The sequence below is a fragment of the Panthera tigris genome, chromosome C2 (assembly GCF_018350195.1).
Source record: "Panthera tigris isolate Pti1 chromosome C2, P.tigris_Pti1_mat1.1, whole genome shotgun sequence".
Taxonomy (NCBI): domain Eukaryota; kingdom Metazoa; phylum Chordata; class Mammalia; order Carnivora; family Felidae; genus Panthera; species Panthera tigris.
The window spans coordinates 13,174,193-13,200,334 of NC_056668.1; the positions used below are offsets into that span (position 1 = coordinate 13,174,193).

Sequence of the window (26,142 nt, forward strand, 5' to 3'; positions counted from 1 at the left end):
GAAGGAATGTTCTTCTTGGCTTATTTCCTTCAGTCTGTAGACCTGTATGCTAAGAGTCCTACTCAATAGAACCATGAAAGAAAATCAGAAAAATAAAAAAAAAATGATGATTGCCCAGTTAAGAACCTAGATAAGAACCAGAAAGAAGTGTTATTCTAAAGAATCACTGACATAATTCTTTTCATTGCCCTAAACTTCTTTAATTTGCAGCTATACTCAGAGGCCCTTGTTCTTCTTGGCCCTGCAACCTGTTCTAGACCTTAAGACGCACTCCCAGGGAAGTCTGTTAACACTTGGTTTGGGCCAGCTTTTCCTGAAGCAGAGCCATTCATGAGTGTAGAGTTAGATAGTCTAAAGTCTATGTCCCCGTGTACCTGCTGGTTACTCAAACAGATTACTCAAACAGACATACTTTGCACAACGTGTTTTTTCATCGTGGAATACGTGTCCCAACCCAGCAACATCCTATTCTTCCTTTAGGACCTAGTTCACCTCTTCCAAGCCCTCCCTGATGACGTCAGCACTCGTGCTCCAGTAAAACCCATAGAACTCACTTGGAAGAGTAGCACGCTTTTTTTTTTGTCTATTTATTTATTTGGAGAGAGACAGAGAAAGCCCAATGAAGGAGGGGCAGAGAGAGAGGGAGACAGAGAATCCCAAGCAGGTTCCACACTGTCAGTGTGGAAGGGCTCAAACTCACAAACCATAAGATCATGACCTGAGCAGAAACCAAGAGTCGGATGCTTAACCGACTGAGCCACGCAGGCACCCCAGAACAGTAGCTTCTTTAGCACTTCCCATTTTGCAATTTTTTTCTTAAACTTGTCAGACTCTCAAGCCACCTGGGTGGCTCAGTTGGTTAAGCATTGGTCTTTGGCTCAGGTCATGATCTCACAGCTTCGTGAGTTCAAGCCCCTCATCGGGCCTGCTGCTGTTAGCACAGAGCCTGCTTCGGATCTTCTGTCCCCCTCTCTTTGCCCCTCCCCACTAATGCTCTGCCTCTCTCAAAAATAAATAAACATTTAAAAAAAATTTTTTTTAATTAACTTGTCAGACTCTCACGTGAAATTGCAAAATCCATGAGGGTAGGGACTCTTCTCTTTTCAGGTCTGGATCTCCATTGCCTTTGGATTAAGAAATAAATTAGTATTTCAAGTTTAACAATTTGTCATGGAAATTGAAGATCAATGCTTTCAAGATATTAAAAATACATTATAGTCTTTTTTATAGATAGGCTTTGAAGTTTTAAGTTCCCATAAATATTAAACTTCAGATAGAGGCACTTTGGAAACAATTCATAATGCTTCTAATAGGGACACTATAAATAATGTTTATAAGGAAATAAAACAATGGTCCTTTATCATTAGCAATATATTTGGACACTTCCTTAAGAGTTTGGTATAAAAGCCCATAAACTATCTCAATAAATCACAAGGCGATACAGGAATTGGGACAGCTGCTGTCCTTGAGGTAATAATATTTCTTTACCAAAAAGTAGTGATTAGAGAAAAATATCCGAGGAAATGGGTTAAGAAGAAAAATCTTTGAATTTATACTTTGCATAGGGGGAGGGGGAAAAAGAGAGAGTTACGAATGATTCTGATAGATGGATGGCAGAAAGATCAGGTATTAAATCTTACCCAGGCTGGGATGGCAATAACGTCACTTTGCAAAAGAAGTCAATGAAAATGTCACAGATAATAAGTACAAAATCTGTCAATCTGAATAGTAACATACATTAAAGATGGATGAAGTGATGTCAATGCACTACAGAACGATAGGAATTATGTCTAGGGGAGACAGATTCTCAGAGTCGTAGGTTCAGCAGAACACCAAGATAATTTTAAGAAGCTTTAAAGACAAATTGCTGAAAATGATCTGTGAAAAGCAATTCAACTAAAAGAACTAGTGTGGGACAACTCCCCGCAGCCTCTAATAGATCTTTTTTTTTTTTTCTGATCGATCATTTTAAAACATGAAACATTAGAACATTAAAAATACACAATGATATAGCCACATGCCAGACACTTAAAAGCGGGTCGTCTATGCAGGAGACGTGTATCATGTACCCCAAACTATTTTCCCCAGGGAAAAAAATAGGAAGGGATTTCGCCTGATCCATCCCAATTCTTCTTGAATCTCGCATAAGCACAGATTTAGAAGACCAATACCCAAGAGGAAGGGGGTGATAATGCAATCATGAGAGAGTGGAAAGCTACCTGGTATAATGTAGGATCAAACTTGGGAACTGCTTTGCTCCAGGAAGTATCAGTGAGGTAAGGGGTGGGGAGGGCACAAGACCTAGGCCCCCACTCTGGCTTTGATCTGATCTCAGGGGGAGATGAATCACTCCTTTGATCTCAAGGGAGAGCCTCTGATCATAAGACATGTTTAAGGAGGGAAATGAGCCTCCTCAACACAGAAGAGCTGAACCCAGAAGCTTCTTGGCAGGCATGGGCTAGGCAACGGCAGTACTTGATATAATAACAGATTGATGATGATAAAAATAACTGTCCCTTATCTGTGATATAGGAAAGGTGGGTGAAGTTTTGTAGGAATTGTTTATGTTTGTAGTGCAAGAGGAACAAAAAGGAAATATTTACTTTTTCCGAATTTAAAATGTGTGAGATGGGGCGCCTGGGTGGCTCAGTCGGTTAAGTGTCCGACTTCAGCTCGGGTCGTGATCTCAGTTCGTGAGTTCGAGCCCTGCATCAGGCTCTGCGCTGACAGCTCGGAGCCTGGAGCCTGCTTCGGATTCTGTGTCTCCCTCTCTTTCTCTCTGCCCCTTCCCTGCTCTCTCTCTCTCTCAAAAATAAATAAACATTAAAAAAATTTTTTTTAAATGTGTGAGATGTCCTCTCTCCAAGACTTGAACGCTTCAAGTGTGTTTCTAAAAAATACGTTTCTAAAACAGGGGTCCGCAAATGTTTTAGGTAAAGGATCAGATAATAAATATTTTAGGCTTTCTGAGCCATGCTGTCTCTGCTGTAAGTACACAACTCTGGCCCTGTAGCTTAAAAGCTGCCATAGGTGATATGCAAATGAATTGGCCTAGTTGTGTTCCAATAAAACTTTGTTTATAAAAACCTGCAGTGGGCCTGTTCCAGATAAGGAAACTAAGGCATGAAGAGGCTAAGTCACTTGCCTAAGGTCACAAAGCTAATCATCATAAAAATAGCATCAGAAGACAGGATTAAAATTCTCCTTTCACCAATAACTGGCCAAACTGGTCTGCACACTTCTTGAAGTACCAGTTTTGTCCTCAGAAAGTTTTGATCATAATACTGCCCTCCCTCCCACCTGCACAGAGTTAACTGCATCTCTCAAATATGATGATGCATTTGAAAGTACTTCATTCCTTCTGTTTACCCTCAGAAAATGTTAGTTATTATCCACCCTCAGTCATCTAACAAAAATATAGAGAGAGTATCAATTCTGAAGCACTGGGCTATAAAGACACACACTAATAGATTTGCTTTCGTTTTCAAATATAAAAATCAGCAACCAAAGTAGGAAATGAAGCATGTATTCTAGAACAAATATTCATGAATGATCAGTGCAACCATATCAACCCTCCAGGGTCTAGACTGACCTTTTCACCGCCCTGGGCTCTATATTTTCACATATATAAATTAATTTGATACTAACAATTGTTTTGCAGACTAGAAATCTAAGATTCAAAGAATGAAATTCACCTGCCTAAGGTCATATTACAAACCAAGTTTCCTGGACCCTTTCCAACGACTCTTAATAATAAAATAGCTTAGAGGGAGAGAAAAGGTATGGCGAAGCTGAAGTAGGTCCCTTATTTGACTTTCATTAGTGTTTTCTGGCTGCCTAATAATGCTTCATTTATTTACATTACTTGGAATTGAATTGTCAATACGCTTCAAATTTTTGGTAACTAAAGCCTATCTCTTTCATTATAAAAACTATACATCTGAACCTTTCTTCAATCAATATCTACTTCCTCTCTTATCAATATTCACATTTGTTATATTGCCCTCTCAGTCCAGATTCCAGCCATGCCATCTTGCAGGACAGTAGTGATTATTATAAGAGAACACCAATTCTGGAGCATGCCATTAGGAGATATAAACTCAGAAGTCTCTATATCAAATCAGTTTGGATATTTGCAATCACCAAGAACAGAAAATCCAACTCAAACTGGCGTAAACAAAAAGGACATGTATTGGCTTTCACAACCCCAAGATCAGGAGCAGTGCAGGCTCCAGGGTTGGTTCCGTTTAGTAGACCCAGTTCAGTTTCTATCTAATTAGATCGAGATGTGTCAAATGCCTATACACAAACCAAACTTTGAGGTCAGAGGAATGCCCTGTGCTATCTGGCTTAGGTCTGAGTTTCTGAACAAGTCACCAGCAAGGAAGATTGTGTTATTAAACTTGGCTTGAGTAAAGCATGGGCTACATTTGGAGCTGGGATTAATCCTCTAAGCCTCATTGTTGTTAAACAATAGAGGGGGGAAATAAATTAGGGAATGCATTTGTCGTCGTTTTTGGCTGAGCAACCTCTGAACCTCCTTCTTATGTTTGGGATAAAAATCGGGGTTTATTTCCCCAGATTATAAATCCTGGTGGAAAGTAGACTCTACTTCCCACAATTGAAACTGAAAAACAGATTTGCGATTCCCCAGTTGTTTTTGCAGCTGGGGTGTGGGCAAGTGACCCAGGCTTGGCCAACTTAATGCGTCCCCTGACCCAAAGCCACCCTTAGATAGACAATCAGGTGCAAGGAGCAAGTAACTGAAAGAAGTAGGGCCAGAATAGAATCAGAATGGTCTGCCTCACAGGGATCTTTCACCATGGCTAACTGACCATAGACTCTCTCAGACCAGAATCATAAGGAGCTCACTCAGGTCTGATAAAGAGAGGCGCAATCTGAGCACTGCAATAGAGATTCTCAAATCCTCGGCTTGAATCAGTTCACAGACCCAGAGCCTCTTGAACGAAGGAAAGGCCAGAAACTCTTCCTTAAGAACACTACAGTAAGATCACACATACATCTTGTAAATCTGCATCCTGATCTTCCACCAAAACAGATACCATCATTAATCAGGATTAATGTGTGCTATGGAAAAGGAAATACCTAGATCTTTGGAGGATTTACAGAATGCCACTTTTGTCCACCAGTCAGAGAGGAGATTTATGGGGAGTAAGGTAGTAAATTGAGTTTTGACTTCAGTCTGTCTTCACTGGGCTTAAAGAGCCCCCAAATCTGTGTTTATTTCCCCAGTTCGTGAAAGTATAAGTAGAAGCGATACACAGAACCAACAGCAAATCCCCACGTTGGCTCTCTACCCCATGGAATACGGGTCATTATAATAGGAATGGCCACATGTAAATGCATGGAGCTCTCTTTATGTAAAACAGCATATCACGCTGATATCACATCTCTAGTAGAATTCCAAACATTAAAAGACCTGAACGATCCGGAGGTGATGACTGCTGTCACATTCCCACTTAACTCTCCAGTTTAGCCAGTGAGGAAAACCACATCAGCCTTGGAGAATGACAATGGATTATCATAAACTGAGTCAGTGACATCTGCTGTTCTAGCTGGCTTCACGGCACAAACGCAAATATACAAAGACCCTGGCGCCTGGTATGCATCCATGGATTTGCCAAAGGCATGTTCTTTCTGTCCCCACACGAAAACACCAAAAGCAAGTGTTTGTTTGTTTATTTGTTTGTTTGTTTTACTTGGCAAGGACAATAGTATGCCTTTATTGTCTTACCTCAGTATTGTTACCTGTCTGGTGCTGTGCCACAGTTTGGTCTGTGGGAACCTCAGTCGTCTCCCAGGACATCGAGCTGACAGAATCCAAGGGGCCGTAATAGCAGATACCCAGGATGCCTGGAAAAGAGAACCCCCATCAAAGGGTGGAAAAGAAGTCTCACAAAGCTACGGCAGATTTGAGGCAGTGGAATTGGGGCAGAAATAGGGGAAGGTTTCCAATAACCCAGGGCATGTAGGGCTCGCTCTTTCTCCAAAATTAACAGTAAGCTGCTATACCTTGCAAGTCCTCTCATTAGGAATCAGGTGCAAAGTTTGCGGAGCTCTATGGGACTTTAACTTGTTTTATTTTTTTATTTTTTTAAATTTACATCCAAATTAATTAGCACATAGTGCACCAATGATTTCAGGAGTAGATTTCTTCGTGCCCCTTACCCATTTAGCCCATCCCCCCTCCCACAACCCCTTCCATAACCCTCAGTTTGTTCTCCATGTTTATGAGTCTCTTCTCTGAGACTCATAAACTCAGACTCCCCACCTGTTTTGTCCCCCTCCCCATTTTTATATTCTTTTTGTTTCCCTCCTCTTATGTTCCTCTGTTTTATCTCTTAAAGTCCTCATATGAGTGAAGTCATATGATTTTTGTCTTTCTCTGACTAATTTCACTTAGCATAATCCCCTCCAGTTCCATCCACGTAGTTGCAAATGGCAAGATTTCATCCTTTTGGATTGCCAAGTAATACTCCATTGTATATATATACCACTTCTTCTTTATCCATTCATCCATCGATGGACATTTGGGCTCTTTCCATACTCTGGCTATTGTTGATAGTGCTGCTATAAACATGGAGGTGCATGTGTCCCTTCGAAACAGCACACCTGTATCCCTTGGATAAATGCCTAGTAGTATAATTGCTGGGTCGTAGGGTAGTTCTATTTTTAGTTTTTTGAGGAACCTCCATACTGTTTTCCAGAGTGGCTGCACCAGCTTGCATTCCCATCTCCGGGACTTTAGACCTGCATGATACATTTGGGTGTGCCGTCTGACTCCATGGGGGACTCAACTCATGCTCGGCTTTGAGAACAAGAAGGTCCAGAGCTGGTCCAGGCTTGTAGGGCAAGCAACTCTACCACTTAACACTTGTGATTCAGTCCATCCAATAAGGTCTGAGTGCCTCTGGCCCCCTGGGATGTAATACAGCCTGTGGCAGGTGCTGAGCAACCAAATAGAAGACTGTATGGTTCCAGGGAAAGTCAAGACCCCTCAGCAAATGGCGAAGCTTTAGAGAACCAGTTCTTGGGTTGCTGGGCTAAGCAACCTGACATGGTGACTGAGAGCCTGGCTGGCTCTGAACTGCCCGAGTTTGAATCTCTTCTCTGCTCCTTACTGGCTGTGAGGCTGTGGATCATAGCTCATCTTTCCTTTATCTTGACTCCCCACCTGTAAAACTGGCTTAATGCTAGAGACTTAATGGGAGGGTGAAACATGCTAATGCACGAAAAGTGCTTGGCATGGGGTCTGGCACATGTGAGTGCTCAATAAATATTAGTTATTGTACCCAGTGTGTCAAACAAGCAGGAATCGTGCCCCAAACAAGCCTCAGTTCAGTGTTTTTCTGCTAACCCTTCAAACTTTCTCCGGCAGAGGTAGCAGTCTTTTCGTGAGCCTGGATGAAGTTCTAGCAGGTCCCATAGCTTTTGAACTCATCCCTGGGCAATAAATGAGTCACATCAAGTCACAGACAACTTTGATTTAGTCATTAGAGTTTCAAAATACTGAACTTGACAGTGTTAAACTTCCTTTCCTGACTCTTTGGCTGGGAGCTTGCAGGAGGGGAGAGGGGTGGCCCTCTGCCCCTTCTCTCCCCGTGCTCACATTCTCCTCCACTTGCCAGTTGTTGGTGCAACCCCGCCAGGGTGAAGCATGAGTGGGGAAGAGGGAGATGGAAGGGTCGAGGCCAGCTGTAACTTGGCTAGTGACTTCACGCTGAGTCCTGGGGCTGGCAGATGGCACTCTCTCACAGATGCTTTGGTGGGCTCTTGGTTTTTTTTTTTTTTTTTTTTTTTTTTTTCTGGATCCTTTTCTCCCCCACTCCCTTTGACCACAAAGGGCACACTGATTCTGTGTGGTCTCTTGCAATTCTTTCTTTAATCCCTGGACATGCAACCCCGGGCAGCTCCAGCCTCTTCCTACTGAGGTCTCCAGGTGGTCTATCCAATAAAACCCAAAATGAACCATATCCCTGCTCTTTGTCTCCCACTGAATCCTGAGTGGACCTCAGGAAACCCTCAGTCACTTCTCCTACTTATCCTGAATCCCAGTGTCCCAGCATCTGCCATGAAAGTAGGTATTCAGCCCACTGCTCCCCTCTGGGTTTCTTCAGAGTCAGACCCCAGCCTTACCTGTCTTAGACCTGGTTTTAGTCTTCAGCCCTCTCTCTGTCTCTCACCACAAAGAACCCATTTCAAAACCCTCCTAGTGACACCTGAAGTCTGCCTCATGAGTCATGAGTTAGAACAGAAGTCGGAAAACTTTCTCTGAAGACAGCCAGGTTGTAAATATTTTAGTCTTTGTGGGTTGCCTCTCATAACTACTCAACTCTGCTTTGGAGCTTGAAAGCAGCCATAGACAACACATAAACTACTCAGCACGACTGTGTCTCAATAAAACTTTATGAAAATAGGCAGTGACCAGATTTGGCCTGCAGTCCAAAAGTTTGCCGACCCCTGGGTTAGAGGTAGGGTTCCTCCACCGCCTCATTTCATTTCCCAGAGAGGGGAGGGCTGGAAGCCTGAGACCCTCATACCAATTTTTCTCTCTCTGTGTTCTGACCATCTTTATGGTCTCAAAGTGGGGGAGGGTGTTTAAGAGGCGTGAAACACTTCTTCAGACATCTCCCTCGACAATCTTCGTATATGGATTTCCCTCATAATCACTTTTGTAACTGATAACAAACTGGCACCTGAATTGAAAACGAGGCAGGTAGAATTTCAACTGTGTTGGGCTCGAGGTAGCTGTGGACCCAGTCGCTGGGGCATCCAGTAGACAGCTGGAATCTATTCCTTAAAAGTCACAAGGATGACCTGAGCGTAGTTCCTTTCTCGAAAAGGGCAGAGCTATCTCCCTGCATTCTATCACACACTGCCTCACTCTCGGAAACAGAGAACGCGGTGCATACCCTCAATTTCTTTAACTGGGATCTGACATTACAAGCAACTTTGCTGTGACTTGCTATAAAACAGGTGCCACCAAGGGCTATGGAGGTTCCTAGAACTAGTTTCCTTTAAACCCAGCGGACCTGATGGCTTTGCCTTTGTGCGCTCTAGCGTCTGCTGTCTTTGGGTTTTTCTGTCCCCTCTCTCACAGTCAGCCTGTCAACAGCCATTTCTTGTTGCTGCCAGTTTGCTTATCTCCAGCAGCCTCCTTCCCTATTTTGCTACTTTTAATGTGCTTGTACTTAAAAATCAAAGACTTGAGGGGTTAGAATTGTTAATCATTCCAGGAGTGAGTGTTGAGTATCCAGTGGGTGGCATGTATGATCTTAATAGACGGACAATGAGACATCTATTTTGCATCTTTACATACTTGTTTTCATATATTTGTTTAGATGGAACATCAATTATGGCTTTTTACAGACTTATTTATTTGTTTATTCCCTCATTATTCATTTATTTTTTTGCTTGAATTCAGGTACTCAGCCATGTTACTAACATGTTGCCCCCCAAATGACCTTGGTTTTGGAAAGGGATGGGACCCCCTTTTTAATATTCTACTTGATATACGTATTCACGTATGTACAGAATTTTATATAAATATACACATGTGATGTATGTGGGGTTTATTTATTTATTTTTTGAGAAAGAGAGAGAGAGAGAGAGAGTGCATGTGCGTGCACAGGCAGGGGAGAGGCAGAGCGAGAGAGAATCCCAAGCAGGCTCCATGCTCAGTGCAGAGATTGATGCCAGGCTCGATCTCACAACCCTGAGATCATGACCTGAGCCAAAATCAAGAGTCAGAAACTTAACCAACTGAGCCACCCAGGTGCCCCTCATCTATCTCTCTCTCTTTTTTTTTTTAATGTTTGTTTATCTTTGAGAGAGACAGAGTGTAAGCAGGGGAGGGGCAGAGAGAGAGGGAGACACAGAATCTGAAGCAGGCTCCAGGCTCTGAGCTGTTAGCACACAGCCCGACTCAAGGCTCGAACTTGGGAAAGGTGAGATCATGACCTGAGCTGAAGTCGGACACTTAACCAACTGGGCCACCCAGAGGCCCCTATATCTTTTTAAGTTACTTTTTTTCATTTTTGCTTGACTCCCCTCCTGTTTTCACCTACATGAGAGTGTCCCTTTCCTCACTGTGATGTAGCATGTGCTCAAACTGGGTTTATATCCTTTTGTATTTTCTGCATGTTTATACAATCATAAATACACGGTCACACCCATAGGATGTCTTTGTATGGCAATCAATCTTGCCCACTCAACAGTCATATTTTTGCTCCCTCCTCCTTCCTCCTTCCTGGCTAGCAGAATTTACTTGTTTGCATGTAGGCAAACAGTTCTTGGTCTGAAGGAAAGACACCCATATTTCAGCCAACAAATCCTGGTTTGGTTTTAAACAGAAAATTCCATTCTTCTTTGTGTTTGTTTAGGAATGAGTATGTGGCTCAGTTCTGGTCAATAAGAAGTAAGGAGAACTGTGTACAAGAAGTTTCTGGAATAGTTTCCTTTCTTTACTTAAGGAAATGTAATGTGATTGCTGGATTTCACAACGGGCCCACTTGAGATTCATGAATATTAACTGAGAATCAGATGTCTCAATCAAAACACCAATAGATTCATTTTTTTCTCCAAAATTGACAAGTTTAAGCTAAAATATATGAAAGGCAAAGGAACTAAAATAGCCAAGATAATCCTGAAGAACAATAAAATTGGAGGATTTACGTTTCTGGATTTCAAAACTCTAACAATAAAGTTATAGTAATCAAGTAGCCAAATGTGGTATTAGTGATTAAAGAAGGGAATAATGACTTCAGAAATACACCTCTACATATGCAGCCATTTCATTTTTGACAAAGGTGCTAATGCAATTCAATAGGGCAAAGAAAGCTTTTCAATAAATGGGGACAGGACAACTTTTTTTAAAAAAATGAAACTTGAACTCTATCTCACATCTATACAAAAATTAATTTGAGATGGACCATACACCCAATATGAGCACTAAAACTATAAAGCTTCCAAAAGGAAACATGAAGGGTATCTTCGGGATTTCAAGGCAGGCAAAGAATTTTTAAACATAATACAAAGAACTATAAAAGAAAAAATTAACAAATGGTACTCCATAATAATTAAAAGCTAATTAAAAAAAAAAAAGAATACTGCCACGAATAGTGTTTGAGTGCCTGGCTGGCTCAGTGGGTGGAGTATGTTCAAACTATTGATCTTGGGATCATGAGTTCAAGCCCCACATTGGGCGTAGAGTCTACTTAAACAAAAAAATAAATAATTAATTAAAAAGAAAACCTTCTGGAAACTTCTACTTCTAATCATGAGGAAGTAACAAGGTCCAGAATTACCCTTCCACATAAAACAATTATGTTTCCATATTTCTAATAAAACCAACAAAAAACCAGAAAACTAAAAAACACACAGAGAACAAAACAAAAACAATAGCAATACTAATATATTGTGGCCTTATAAAACATATGTAGAAGTAAAATGCACAACAATAAACACAAGGATTGGAGAGGACACAGGTTAAAAGAAAACACTTGTCATACAAATACAAATCATAAGGCCAGAGTAGTTATGTCAATGTCAGGCAAAATAGATTTCAGGGTAAGGACTATTGCCAGATAAAAAAGGAATTTTTCCTTATGTAAACAGGGTCAATTGATCAAGGAAAAATAATAATCATAAATTTGTACACACCTGATAACAAAGATCTAAAATACATGAAGCAGCTACGGACAGAATTGGAAAGAGAAATAGACAAATCCATAATCACAGCCAAAGATATCAATCTCCTCCTCTTAGTAACTGAGAATAAGTAGACAGAAAACGAAGACATAAATACTTAACACTATCAACCATCCTGACCTAAATGACATGAATAGAACATTGCATCCAACAATAACAGAATAAGCATTATTTTCAAGGGCACATGGAACCATCATCCAGATAGACCACAGGCTAAGGCATAAAACAAGCCTCAATAAATTCAAAAGGATTGTAATCAGACAAAGTCTGATCTCTGACCACAATGAAATCAAATTATAGACCAGTAACAGAAACGTATTTTTTTTAGTTCCCAAATATTTGGAATTTAAACATTTCTAAATAAACCATGGATAAAAGAAGAAAACATAAAGGGATATAACAAGATATTTTGAAGTGAATGGAAATGAAAGCACAACATGTCAAAATTTTGAGAGCAAATTTAAAACTTTAAATACTTCCATTCCAAAAGGAAAAAATGCCTCACATCAATGATCTCAGCTGCCACTTTAAGAAACTAGAAAAGGAAGAGCAAGTTAAATACAAAGCAAGCAGAAAGAAAAATATAAATAAAAGGAATAGTGCAGATTGATGAACCAGAGAGCACGCAGACAACAGGATTAATTAATAATATCAAAAGCTGTTTCTCTGAATAGACCAACAAAATACACAAACCTCTAACTACACTGAATGAGAAAATTTTAAAAAGAACATACAAATTACCAACACCAGGAATGAAAGAGGAGATACGACTATAGGCATTAAAAGGGCAATAAGAGACTGTTATAGAAAACTTGTGTGGCGATAAGTTGTCAAACTTAAATACACAAATTTCTCAAAAGATACCAATGATCCAAATACACCCACGAAATAGAACATTTAAAGAGCCCTGTATCAATTTTTAAAATTCAATCTTTAACATAAAGCCTTCTCATAAAGAAACCTTCAGGCCCAGATGGCTTCACTGGTGAATTCTAACAAAACCTTAATGAAGAAATAATACTGATTCTACACAAATTCCTTCAGAAAACAGAGTGGGAAGGACATTCCTCTCAACTCATTTGATGAAAACGGGCTGCTTAGACACCAAAACCAGTACAAGAAAGGAAACTACAGACCAGTATCATTCATAAACAGAAGGAAATATTCTTGACTCAATCTTTACAAACTGAATTCAGCAAAATATAAAAAGGATAATACTCCATGACCAGTGGGGTTTATTTAAGAATGCCAAGTTGGTTTAATATTCAAAAAACCGTTCAATAGAATTCATATTAACAATAAAATAGAAAAAACCTATGACTTTCTCAGTAGACGTGGAAACAGCATCTGACAAAATTCAACACCCACCCACGATTTAAAAACAAAACAAAACAAAACAAAAACACCTCTCAAGAAACTAACCGAAGGGAGCTTCCTCTATCTGTTATAGGGCATCTATGGAAAAACAAAAGACAACAATCTACATAATGGTGAGAGAATATTTGCCCCTGAGATCAGACACAAGGTACTCTCACTAATTTTATACTTTTATTCAAAATTGTGCTGGAGAACTAGTCAGTGCAGGCAAGAAAAACACGTAAAAGACATACAAGGTGGTTAAGAAAAGAAATAAACTCTCTTCATTTTCACAAGACATGATCATGAACAAATGACCAATGTGCATATGAAAAAAAAAAATGCTCAACATCAGGGCCAGGTGCTAGACTCTGGAGGAGTAGTTCCAGGAGAAAGGAACTTCTATGTTTTTTACCATAGCATCCTAAACAGCTACCACAGTACCCATCCAAAGGGGCTGTCATATTTATTTTGTGACTGAATGAATGAATGAATGTAAGGGCAAATATCAGATTGGGGTGGTTCAGCCCTAGAAGGTAACATTTCACTACAGTCAGGACTGGATTTAATAACTTTCAATTTTGGAAAAAGTATCTTAAATCCCAATCTTAAGTCAAATAGGAAATTGCCCAAACAAACTGTCTTGCTTTATCAGATTCTTATGATGGTTAATTTTCTGTGTCAACTTGACTGGGCCACGAATGCCCAAGTTAAATATTATATCTGGGTGTGCCTGTGAAGGTGTTTCTGGATGAGATTAGCATTTGAATTGATGGTATCAGTCAGGTGGATTGCCCTCTCCCATGGGGGTAGGCTTCATCCAATCTGCTAAGGGCATGAATAGAGCAGAAGGTACAAAAGGAAGAATTTGCTCCTTTTTTCCTGCCTTAGTGCTGGAACTGGGACATCTTTCATTTCCTCCTGCCCTTGGACTGGAATTTATACCACTGGCTTTCCTGGTTTTCAGGCCTTTGGTCTGACTGCTAGATTTCTTGATTCTCCAGCTTGCAGATGGCAGATCCTATAAACAGATACACGCACACACACACTAATGGTGTATAGATAGATAGATAGATAGATAGATATACATATATATGTAGACAGAGAGGGAATATATATTAAAATATGAGAATTAGAATATATTATTATAAATTATATGTAATTATATACCATTATAGTTTTATATATATATATATATATATATATATATATATATTAATGCTTATTCATTTATTTTTAGAGAGAGAAAGGGCCAGAGACAGAGAGAAAGGAAAAGAATCCCAAGTGGGCTCCACACCCATGACTGTGAGATCATGACCTACGCTGAAATCAAGTCTGTTGCTTAACTGACTGAGCCACACAGGCACCCTTATAGTTATATATTATTAAACATATAACATATTATATTTAACTATATAATAACAATTATAAATTATGTTAAAATTATATTAGATATATTAGAATACATGTATGTTTGGGTGTGTGCATGTGTGTATTCTAATAATTCTGTTTCTCTGGAGAGAAAAAACCCTGACTAATTAATACATTACTCATATGCTCACTCATACGCTTACTATCATAGTAAGATTATCAATCCAAAACATTATAGGTTTGCTGCACACTTATCTATATTTCCTTTTTTTTTAAAGTTTATTTATCTTGAGAGAGAGAGAGAGAGAAAGAGAAAGAGTGAGAGAGCATGAGCAGGGGAGGGACAGAGAGAGAAGGAGAAAGAGAATCCCAAGTGGGCTCCGTGCCCACGACCATGAGATCATGACCTACGCTGAAATCAAGAGTCCACTGCTTAACTGACTGAGCCACCCAGGCACCCCTATAGTTATATATTATTAAATATAACAATTATATTATATTTAATTATATATATATGAAACAATTATAAATTATATTAAAATTATATTAGATATATTAGAATATATGTATGTTCTGTGTGTGTGTGTGTATTCTAATAGTTCTGTTTCTTTGGAGAACCCTGACTAATTAATACATTACTCATATGCTCACTAATCCAAAATATTATAGGTTTGCTGCACACTTACCTATATTTCCTTTTTTTTAATTTTTTTCACATTTATTTATTTTTGAGAGAACAAGACAGAGCATGAGTGGAGGAGGGGCAGAGAAATGGAGGGGGGACACAGAATCCGAAGCAGGCTCCAGGCTCTGAGCTGTCAGCACAGAGCCCGAGGCAGGGTTGGAACTCACAGACCTTGAGATCATGACCTGAGCAGAAGTCGGATGCCCAACCAACTGAGCCACCCAGGCACCCTTATTTCCTTTTTTTTTTTTTTTTAAGGTTTATTTATTTTGAGAGAGAGAGAGAAAGTAAGAGAGTGTGAGCAGGGGAGGGAGAGAGAGAGAGAGAAAGAGAGAGAGAGAGAGAGAGAGAGAGAGAGAGAGAGAATCCCAAGCAGTCTCCATGTTGTCAGCCCAGAGAGGGACTCGGAGCATTGATTTCACGAATCTTGAAATCATGACCTGAGCCAAAATTAAGAGTCAGATGCTTAACTGATTGAGCCACTTACTCTTTCTGATTACAAAAGTAATACATGCCTTCGGTAGGGAGTCTAAAAAATGATGAAAAACTAAGAAGGAAATGAAAATTCCCTAAAATCCCATTGCCCCCACTACCATTGAGATCTTCCTCCTTCCAGTTCCTGTTTGCCTTGTAATCTGTTCCACTAATTTGGCACCAACAGCCTAAAGGGCATGGAGGTAGAGGTTGACACGAAAAGGAATCAGGTGGACACCTTGGGGACAGATGGGGACATCCACGTGGAATTTACCAGTGGGCAGTTGGAAATGCAATCGTAAACCAGGAGAGATTTCCAATCCCTATGCGGGGAGGGAGAAGGATCCCATAGGTATCAGATGAAATCTCAGGAAGTGGGGGAGGCAAGCCAGAGAAGACAAGCAGACCAAGGAGAAAGGATGAGTCTTGTACAATATAATTAGTATATTGCTCCAGAAAGTATATGGAATAAAGCATTAGAAAGAACTTATTTTCTATGGAATTCTTACCTATAAATGCTTTCCTGGGCTCTTCAGGAGTGAGATGCTTCCTGTATTCTCTACACCTGTAGACTGTAGCCAGCATTACTTTCAAGAGAACAAGTTGGCATGTGAAGGTCACAGCATTAACCAGAATATTACTTCCTGCATGCCATCTTTTCTTTCCTCTGAATATCGATTTCACCTACTCTTTTAAAACACAAGTTTGTTTGGAATGGCTTTTCAGACTGTCTCTTTTCACACCCACACTATGAACACATGAATCTGCTTAAATCTATGTTCTCTGAGAGAAGGCAAGTTTGCAACTAGATAAAATGTCTTGCTGAGTTTTATCAGTTGTGTGTATTTATCATCCTCCAGCCATCTTTTTAATAGGCTGCATTCCTACTGCTCCAAGGTCTGCTCACAAAGGACAGCCCTCCTGAGTTTTTGTCGTTTGCCAAAAATTTCCTATTGGAAGATTTGGCTTGTCTGCCTGGACAGCTAGAGCTAGAAGTCCAGCAGTAGCTGTACAAATGGCTGTCACATATCCCCAAGCAGAGAGAGATGCTGTCGTCTTCCGGACAGAAAAATGGGAGACAATGCCACTGAGGTACATGCTATCTAGCTGATAACACACGTTCCCCAAACAAGTTGTTTAAAAGACTTCCCGAACACTAGCAACATTAAAATCAAACAACCCTATCCAGAAAAGAACCTCCTAAATCTAAATAATCTATATCAAACACAAGAATCCAAATCTTGTTCCTTATGCATTCAAATCTCAGTAGGATGGCTTACAAAAAATGTTCTCCTGTAGGCCCCTAATGTAATAGCCATTCTATGGCCCAATCGCTACAATGCACTGAATCCCAAAACAACACATTTAAAACTGAATTCACCACCTTCCCCCACGCCTCTCTTTCCCACCCCAGCTCAAGAATTCAGCCTTCCTCAGCCAAATCTATTTCACTGACTCATAGGGGGGAAAAAAAAGATTCCTTGTATGAATTTGGGGGAAAGGGATCCCATTAGGCTTTGTGGGTCCTTTTTAAAATTCTGCCACCGTTCAGAGAAAGGGGTAGAGGCAGGATAGGGGCACCGCATGTCCAAGTAATGCAGACTTTTTTTTTTTTTTTCAGGTAATAGCAATACAAGGTAAGAAGTGTTATTGCAAGGTCATGGACGCACATGGTAGGAGATGTTGAGTCTGGTTGGGAGGAGAGTGGGAAAGCATTTCAGCACAGTACCTGGTATAAAGTAAGTGCTCGATAACTGATTAATGATGAAAAGGAGGTGATGTCTGAACATCAGCTGATTGCTAAATGGGCCTACCTATGTGGAGGAGCAGGGATTTTACACAAGAGCAAAAACCAAGCTGTTCACACAGAGTTGTCCAGACAGTGACAAAACTTGGTTGTGCCCTGGCAGTGGGCGAGAAAGAAGGTGTGGGGATCTTGGATCTACTAAAAATTTCATTTTCTAATGCAATGTTGGCAGTCCTATGGATGACAACTCTTATAGAAGCAAAATGGGTTAAAAAAAAAATGGTCATGGTGTGCCTGGGTGGCTCACTTGGTTAAGCATCCGACGTCAGCTCAGCTCATGATCTCACTATTCACGAATTGAAGACCCACTTTGGGTGAGCACGAGCCCTGCTTCTCTCTCTCCTTTCTCTCTGGCTCTCATGGGATTCTCTCTTTCTCCGCTCTTGCTCACTTGTGCCCCCTCTCTCTCTCAAAAAAAAAAAATTTTTTTAATGGTCATGGCAGTTGAGCAGAGATACAAAGATAGTAATATTGGGGGTGCTCGGGTGGCTCAGTCAGTGCAGTGCCCGACTCTTGATTTCAGGTCAGGTTTTGATCTCACGGTTTGTCAGTTCAAGCCCCGAGTCAGGCTCTTTGCTGACAGCATGGAGCCTGCTTGGGATTCTCTCTCTGCCCTCCGCTGCTCACACTCTCTCCCATAAATACTTAAAAAGAAAGGTAGGAATATGAAGTGGATGATGGGTGGGACTGAAAAGAATATTTGGGATCTATTTTATTTGTTCCTTCAGCAAATAATTACGAGTATGTTTCTCTCATCCTAAAAGACACAGGCATACTCTTTCTTCATCCTGCAGCTTTTCCCTGGGGCCCTCACAACCAGCCTTCACGGCCAAGTTTCTGTGAAATATCTCCTGCCGCCTTCCTCTCTTGGGTGCAGGTCAGTTGGGCTCACCCCACTCCTGCCAGTGTTCCTGCTGAGATCCTAGAGGCTGTCAGGTACTTTCCAGTCTACACCTTGCTGCCTTCTACCTCCTACACCTTGCCTTCTACACCTTGCCTTCTACCTCCAGCACCAGACAGGGCTGGCCTCATCTTCCAACTTGTTACTCCTTCCATACCTGTGTTCCCAGCCAGCTTTCCCTATTCCAGCTCCTCCCACCACTAGCTCTGCTGTGCACTAATGACTCCCAGGTCTCTACTTCCTCTCAGCCAGCTCTCCTGGCTCCACACACGTTTACCCAACTGCCTCCTAGACATCTTCACTTATCTGTCCCAGGAGCACCTCAACTCCGAGGGCCCCAGAAGGAAATCATCTGGCCCTGGGCATGTTAGTTAACTGAACTGGGCCTCACTTCCTCAACTATAAAACAAGGCATTACTGATAGCCACCTCATACAGAGAAGCCTGTTACGGAGATTGATTGAAATATCATAGAATTGCATTGCATAGATTCTGGCGTATGGTAAAGGATCTACAAGTGTTAACTATTATGCCACCTTCCCTCAAACACATTCCTTCCTCTCCAGAGTCCCCAAATTGACTCACAAATCCACCACCCGCAACTCTTATCAAGCCAGAACCTTGAGCATCCTCCTGATACCTCCCTGTTCCTTAACCTGTCATTCCGTCCCAGCCCATTCATTCCACTTCTTAAACATCTGACCTTGTCTTTCCTTCTCGGCTCCATTGCCTTAAGTCCTGGGCTCCTCTGGGACTTAGAGCCATTCTTTCCCTGACCCTACCCTTGCTGTTCTATACCCTTCTTCTGAAAGAGCACATTGCATGACACCACCCTCCTCTTAAAACCTTTCCAGGTCTCCCTTCTGCCTCGGGTACACAATCCAAACTCCTCGGCAGGGCACGGAGGCTCTTCAGGACCTGGTCTCAGTCACTCTCTCTCAGTCCACCCCACTCCCTAAGCTCCAGCTGGTCCTCGGTGATGTCAAAGTATTCATCAGGTTCAGTCAGTCCACAGGGCCTTCTCCAACCGCTGCTGCAGTTTCCAGATGTAGCTTGGGTGCCACTTCCTCTGAGAAGCCTTTCTGGACTTCTAGTCAGATGAATAGCTTTCTTTTTTGTTCCCCTGGGTCTCTTCCCTAATACTTATCATGTTTTAGTTCTTATCTGCTCATGTGTCTGTCCTCCCCACTAAACCGAGTTGTCTGCTGGCAGAAAAATTGCCTTTTATTTCCATAACCCCAGAACCTAGCTCAGTGGCCAGCAGACAGTTGGTACTCAAGGTAAGTGAGCCAGAGCAAAGGGTTTCCACCAAAAAAGAAACGTTTGTTTGGGGAATCGGTATCAAGGCTTAGAGAATCCACTCCTGTCGCGGCACAAGCTGAACAAGGGCTCCTTCAGGCCTGCGTAGATATCCAGTGCCTGCACGTCGTTCTCGGGGCTTCACTCTCGCACAGTTAGAGCAGATACAGGGCTGCGCAGGCAGAGGCTGAACGGGCGCCTGCAAATGCACGCTCAGCGGGCTGAGGTTAAATCCTGAGCCCTTTGTTCCAGCCAGCGGAAAGCTAGCGGGTCTGTGTCCGCCCGCCAGCCGCGGCCGGGTGCAGGGCCCGCATGGGTAGAATGGCACGAAAACGCACCCGCGAACGCCGCGTCGGGCAGGGGCGCGCGTGTGCGCTGGCCCTCTCGGTGCCAGCTTCCCGACTCTGGGATCCCGCGCTCTCCCGCGCCCTCGCCGGGGCCCAGCTTCAGTGCCAAACAGTCTCCCGGGCCCGCCGCCACCGCCGGCGGGAAAGCGCCCGGCGTCCCGGCGTCACGCGCCAGCAGCCGGGCGCGCGGTTCGCGGGGCGGAGGCGGGGCGGGGGCGGGGCCAGCGCGCCCGAGGCGGGGCGGGGCGGGGCGGGAGCCGGGCACAGGAAGCGCTGGGAGGCCCGAGCCGTCCCAGGGTGCCCCGCGCGGCGTGGACTCGGGCCGCTGCCGCCATCCCGCTGGCGAGAGGGAGAGAGAGGCCCGCCCGCTCGCCGGTCGGGCCAGTGTGGGCCAGTGCGTGAGGGCGCGGGGGGCCGTGTCAGCGAGACGCAGAGCGCAGCCGCCACCACCAAACGGACATGTTGGAGCCCAGCGCCGCCGCCGCCTCCTTTTCCTTATCCTCCGAACGGGACTGAGAGGGGGCCCGCCACCCTCCGCCTCTGCCGCCCGCCCCGCCGCCTCGGCCGCAGCCTCTTCCTGCCCGGCCTCTGGCTCCGCCGCTCGTCGCCCCCCCACCCCCCCCGCCCCTCAGGCCCGGCCGGTTCCCCGGCCCCGCTCCGCCGCGGCGCGAGGTCTATGTGACCGGCGGGCCCGGAGCAGCCGCCGCCGCAGCGCGAACATGGACGCCGTCAACGCCTTCAACCAGGAGGTGAGGAGTGCTCGGGGCGCGGGGGTGCCGGGCCTGCCGCGGGAGCCGGGACTCCGTTTCTCCCGCCGCCGGAGGTTTAAAGCTGTGGTCGGGGTGGGGACGCTTCCTGCCCGGGTTCCGGGGCGGCGGGGCCTGCGCGGAGAGGCCTGCGGCCCGGGAGAGGTCGCGGCGGCCACGGGAACCGACCCCACACCCCTCCCCCATCGCCCACCCCCGGGCAGCGACCTCGGGTTGCCCCCCTCGCCCCCTTCCGGCCTCCCCCAGCCCGCGTCGGCGCTGGTGCCTCCAACTTCGCCCTCTTTCAGGTCCCGGCGCTCTCGCTTTCTGCTCCCAGCCCGTTATTGGCTTCGCAGTGCCGGGCGTCCGCAAGGGGCTAAGAAAGAAGCGCGGGCGGGCGTGTGGGGTTGGGGGCGGGGGAGCGGGAGCATCTGCCGGTCGCCGGGCTGGCGGAGCGGCGGCCTCCGCTCTCCTGTTGCTCAGGCCCCAGCGCGGCGGCGACTGGACTCTGATCCCGGGTCGAGGAGGAGTCGGAGAGGGTGTTCATCCCCCCTCTCTCAAGATTCACACACTTGGGAATTGGGGTCCCCAAATGAAGAGGGGTGGCTCCTGATTTCGAGTGGTGAACACAATCCTTGTAATGGGCTCTTTGGCCCCAACGTGACACCTAAAAAGTTGAATGGGAGAGTACTTGCCCCGCCTTAGTCCGGTAGAAAGCCGGCTTTGGCCTCTAGTCTCCCACCCTCGCAGTCCGGTCGAGGTAGTTAATCCTCGGCTCCCTTCTAGGGGAACATTTACATGTGAAAACCTCCCAAAACCGGGAACAAAGCTGCCTGCCGCCTTAAAGCTCTATAGTTTTATCTCCAGCCGTTCCAGGTGCTGTTTTTGGAGCGTAGAGTCCACACACCCTCTTCATCAGAATCGGTTTGGGGGGAGGGGACTTGACCATTGATAATTTAAAATACAATTACCGAATGGAAACTGTTGTCTTGTGTTGAGTTGGATTATTTTCCTTTTCCAAACACTAAAGAGGAACCCGACATTGAAAAAGTCAGATGGAGTACTGTAGCTCTAGATGTCTTGATATATTGAAAACTTGATGCATCTCACGATAAGATTTTGTAATTTCACTTGTAACAGAATTAAGGTGCGATAACTTTTCTTCTAGATTTGCAGTGCGGTAATATGCGACCCTCCAGTAACACTGCAGTTAGGACCTTTCATTGCCTTACAGATTATCCTCTAGATGATTTGTCTTCAACTGTTGGGTACAAAAAATATCTTAACTGTAGTGGCAACTGCTGTTGGACAGTGTGATGATTTTCAAAATAACGAAATAATATTTCCTAATATTTGATGGCTAGAGAATTTGTGATGCTGCTCCAAAGATTTCAGGTTTGCAAGTTGACTTGGTTTCCTGAAGGCAAAATTCACTGAAATGTTGACTCCATGAGGGCAGAGAGTCTGTATTCTTTGCTCCTCCCCTCACCATAGGAGGCAAATACTTGTTGAATGCATGAGGATTTGTATAAATGGTACAACAGTTTTTTAAAGATGTAAATATTTATTTCCTCAGATAAAATCTTATGGACTCTTTTTAATGAACGAAAAGGGGGATTTTTAGAGTATTCTTAAGTTCGGAAGTACTTGTGAGTTAGGCATTATGGAAGTTGACATTGAGCACATTAATAAGCAAAATATCTTACGTTAGTTCTGGAAAAGTGTGATTAGTTTTTACTTTGAAAAACCAAAATTAGGTATGATACTGCCTTTTTGAAAAAGGGAAATGGTATTTTAACCTTTTTAAAATATACAAAATGAGAATTTTCCTATCTTGGTACATTTTTCAGCTCAATTTTTATTTCCATTCCTAGTCTTCATGAACTGCAAATTACATTATGTTAGGTGTGTGTTGCCAATTCCATCTTTCTTCTGAAGAAACTTCCTTCTGGAGAAATTAGTCTGATTTTAAAATCCATCGTCTTGCGCCTGCCTGTTTGATTTGTAGTGCTTCTCAGTTTTTTCTCCCCATTCATGAAATGTTATTGGTTAGTTTCCTGTAATTTCAAATCTCCCCAATCTTACCTTAATTTTACAAACTTTCGAGTGCGTGCTCAGCTACAAAAGCTGTGTCCTAAATACTGTGGCACTACCAAGGATCTCTGTCCCCTAGGAGCCTAATGTAATAGAGAACACAAGACTTTGGCAAATAACTTTAATATGGGATAGAACAGCTTCTTTGGGGCTCTTTAAAAGTACTGTGGGATGGCAAGTGAAGACTTGGGAAGGAAAGGTTGATGTCAGTTTCAGAATTTCAGAAGGTGTAGGAAGTAGTGATTGAGGGACAACAGTGCTCAGGAATAAGTGAACAGTATAGTAGTTTGGTTCCAGAGGCTACGGGAAAGTAAAGATGGTTAAAGTAATTTGGTGCCTGACAAGTTTCATGTCCGTCTAATGTGTTTGAATTCCATTTTGGGGCTGTGGATAAACTGAAGATTTTAAGTAGTGTGGTGATACAATGAAGAAAACTGCTTGATTTGTAGTGTATGTTATAAAGGCAGATATTTGAGGAAGATTGACATTTTCAGGACTAAGGTCGAATTAAGTAGAGTTTGGCATGGAGAGCAGGAAAAGGATATGGGCCAGAGGAATCCGTGGACCTTGCCATCTCGTAGGCTTATAAGCACCTTTTGCCCCCAACATTCTAGGTGCTGGGAGAGTGGTGATGCTACTAACGCAAGTCAAGCAATCGTCAAAAGCATACTTAGCGGAGGGGAAAATATGTTTGGTTTTTGAACAGGTTGGGTATGAGATTGAGTGGAAAAGTCATGTGGAAATTTCTGGCAAGCAGTTGGGCATGTAGGACTCAAACTTGGAAGCAACCAATGAACAGAGGGAGACATCTGGAAGTCACTCTCAGATGTGCCCTGGAGGAAATTGAGAGGGGAGAGAAAAGAATTAATATTTAATAAGCATCTCTGGCATATCAGGCATTTTATATATACATATCTAACTTAATATTCCCACAGCTTTGCACAGACATCCATTTATAGATGAGGAAACTGATTTTCAAAGAAGTTAAATAATAACTGGCCCAAGGGCATACTGTTAGCTAATGGCAGAGCTGGGATTTGAGTGCACATCTTCCCATCATAATTGCTGCCTACAGATAATATGTATAATACCAGAGGAGAGGTTACAGGTTAAGACTTAAGAAAAAAGCAACTAAAATTTGAGAGTAATGGGATCTGAAGTTTAAGGTTGAATGGTGATGGAGATAAGGAAACAAATGTAGTCTTTTAGAATTTTGGTTATGAGGGATTTAAGGACATGAAGGGAAAGAGCAATTAACAGTATAGAAGGCACTGGTGCTGGGCCATTTGTATGCTTATATAGCATATATGAGGTTTTAGCCTTAATAAGTGACATTCAGGCCCTGGTCTCTTAGATGCTAGTAGAAGCTTGAGCATGTTGGGAGAGTGGAAGTGTAGAGAAGCATAGTTTAAAGCAACATGAGGGCTTGCTTAGAACAAAATTGTGGATAAAAGGAAGGGTACAGATCACAGGTAAAAGAGGTCAGTATCTCTGATACAGGAAGGAAGATAAAAGATGAAGTTACTAAAGACACCCACTAAACAGGACTTTTATGGTGAGACACTTTGTAGGGGTTGTAAAAAAGGTAAGTGAAAAAAGTGAGTGGCCAATTATAGCTGATACTTCATTGTTTTCTGCTATGCTTATATACTCCTTAATGTGAAGAGTTTGGTATGTTGTATGTTTGTTGAATGAATAAGAGTTATGGATTGGATTTTTTAAATCTATTGATTACATTTTAGCCTTTAACCAGTCTTGTCTAATTCCAAAAGAGTAGATCTCCTCACACTTTTTTTTTTTGACAGCACCTATGATTTTGAGACTTTTAATTAAAGTATTAAAAAGTGCAGAGAAGATATAGCAGTAAGAATGGACAGTTGTAAATATTAATATTATAAGTGTTGTGGGGTTTTTTGTTTTTTGTTTTTGAGAGAGAGTGTGTGTGCACATGTGCCTGGGGAGCCAGCCTGGGGAAGGGGCAGAGGGAGAGAGAGATCTTAAGCAGGCTCCATGCTCAGCACGGAGCCCGAGCCCGATGCAGGGCTTAGTCCCAGGACCCTGGAATCATGACCTGAACTGAAATCATGGGTCAGATGCTCAACTGACTGAGCCACCCAGGAGCCCTAATAAGTGGTTTTAATTTAAATTTTAAAATATTACAAGTTAAAGCCATTTCTTCCTCCAGAGGCAATCAAAGTGAATTTAGTATCAATCTCTGGTACATAAGCAATATGTAATATTCTGTGTTTTGATATGCCTGAGTGGTATATTGTACATATTTGTGTTTTTCCTTAAACTTTACTAATATTATATATTAAGATTTCATTTTAACTGCTGGGGGGGGGGGAATGCTGTCATTTGAATAAACTGTATTTTATTTATCTAGTTCCCCAGTTGATGAACATTCAAGTTGTTTCTCATTGCTGGCAGTGAACTTTTTTTTTAATTTTTTTTTTTTTTAATGTTTATTTATTTCTGAGACAGACAGAGCATTAATGGGGAGGGGCAGAGAGAGAGGGAGACACAGAATCAGAAGCAGGCTCCAGGCTCTGAGCTGTCAGCACAGAGCCTGACGCGGGGCTCCAACTCACAAACCGTGAGATCATGACCTGAGCCGAAGTCAGACGCTTAACCAACTGAGCCATCCAGGTGCCCCATGACAGTGAACTTTCTTTAACATGTCTTCATGTATAAGAGTTTCTCTGGGGCAGCTATTCTCAAACTTTGCATTTTGACTTCTTTCGCTCTTAAAAGGTAAGGACCACAGAGAACTCTTATATTTGTGGATGATATATCATATATATTTTGGAGGTATTTACCATTTTAGATATTTAATCTGAAAAATGCATTTATTAAATATAACAAATCATTAGATGTTAGCAAAAATAACATTTTTAATGAAAAATAACATTTCTGAAACAAAAGTGAGAAGAGTGACATTGTTTTACATTTTTGCAAATCTCATTTAAACTTTGGTTTTTAAACCTGGGTTCTCATATGTACTTCTTTAGAAGTTCAATCTCTTGCAATTACACATGTCAGGGTAGCCTCTAGAAAACTTTTGCGGTACACTTGTGAGAAAATGAATGAAAGGGGCAAGAAATGTCTTAGTATTAAAATGAAACCAGTTTTTACCTCCTTGACCACTGAAAGGAACTCAGACCCCCAGGGATCCTCAGATTATTTTTAGAGAACTACAGCCCTGAGATATTGAGATACTGAAGTGGTATGCATATAACGATATGTTGGGAATTCAGGAAGAAAATATGAGAACTTTAACATTCATTTTTAAGATCAGACAAATTAAGCTATATGAATACTTTATGAATTTAT

At 42.6% G+C, this 26,142-nt stretch overlaps 1 protein-coding gene across 3 annotated transcripts in view; it reads left to right on the forward strand.

Annotated features, from left to right (window-relative positions):
• Window positions 1-20,272: 20,272 nt before the first annotated feature.
• Window positions 20,273-26,142, forward strand: part of SCAF4 (SR-related CTD associated factor 4) — a 59,940-nt gene continuing 54,070 nt past the window's right edge. For all 3 annotated transcript variants that reach the window (XM_042957073.1, XM_042957078.1, XM_042957074.1), the window contains exon 1: window positions 20,273-20,718. In XM_042957073.1, coding sequence (XP_042813007.1) covers window positions 20,689-20,718 — 30 coding nt within the window. In that variant the 5' untranslated portion in view covers window positions 20,273-20,688. The remainder of the gene's footprint in view (window positions 20,719-26,142) is intronic.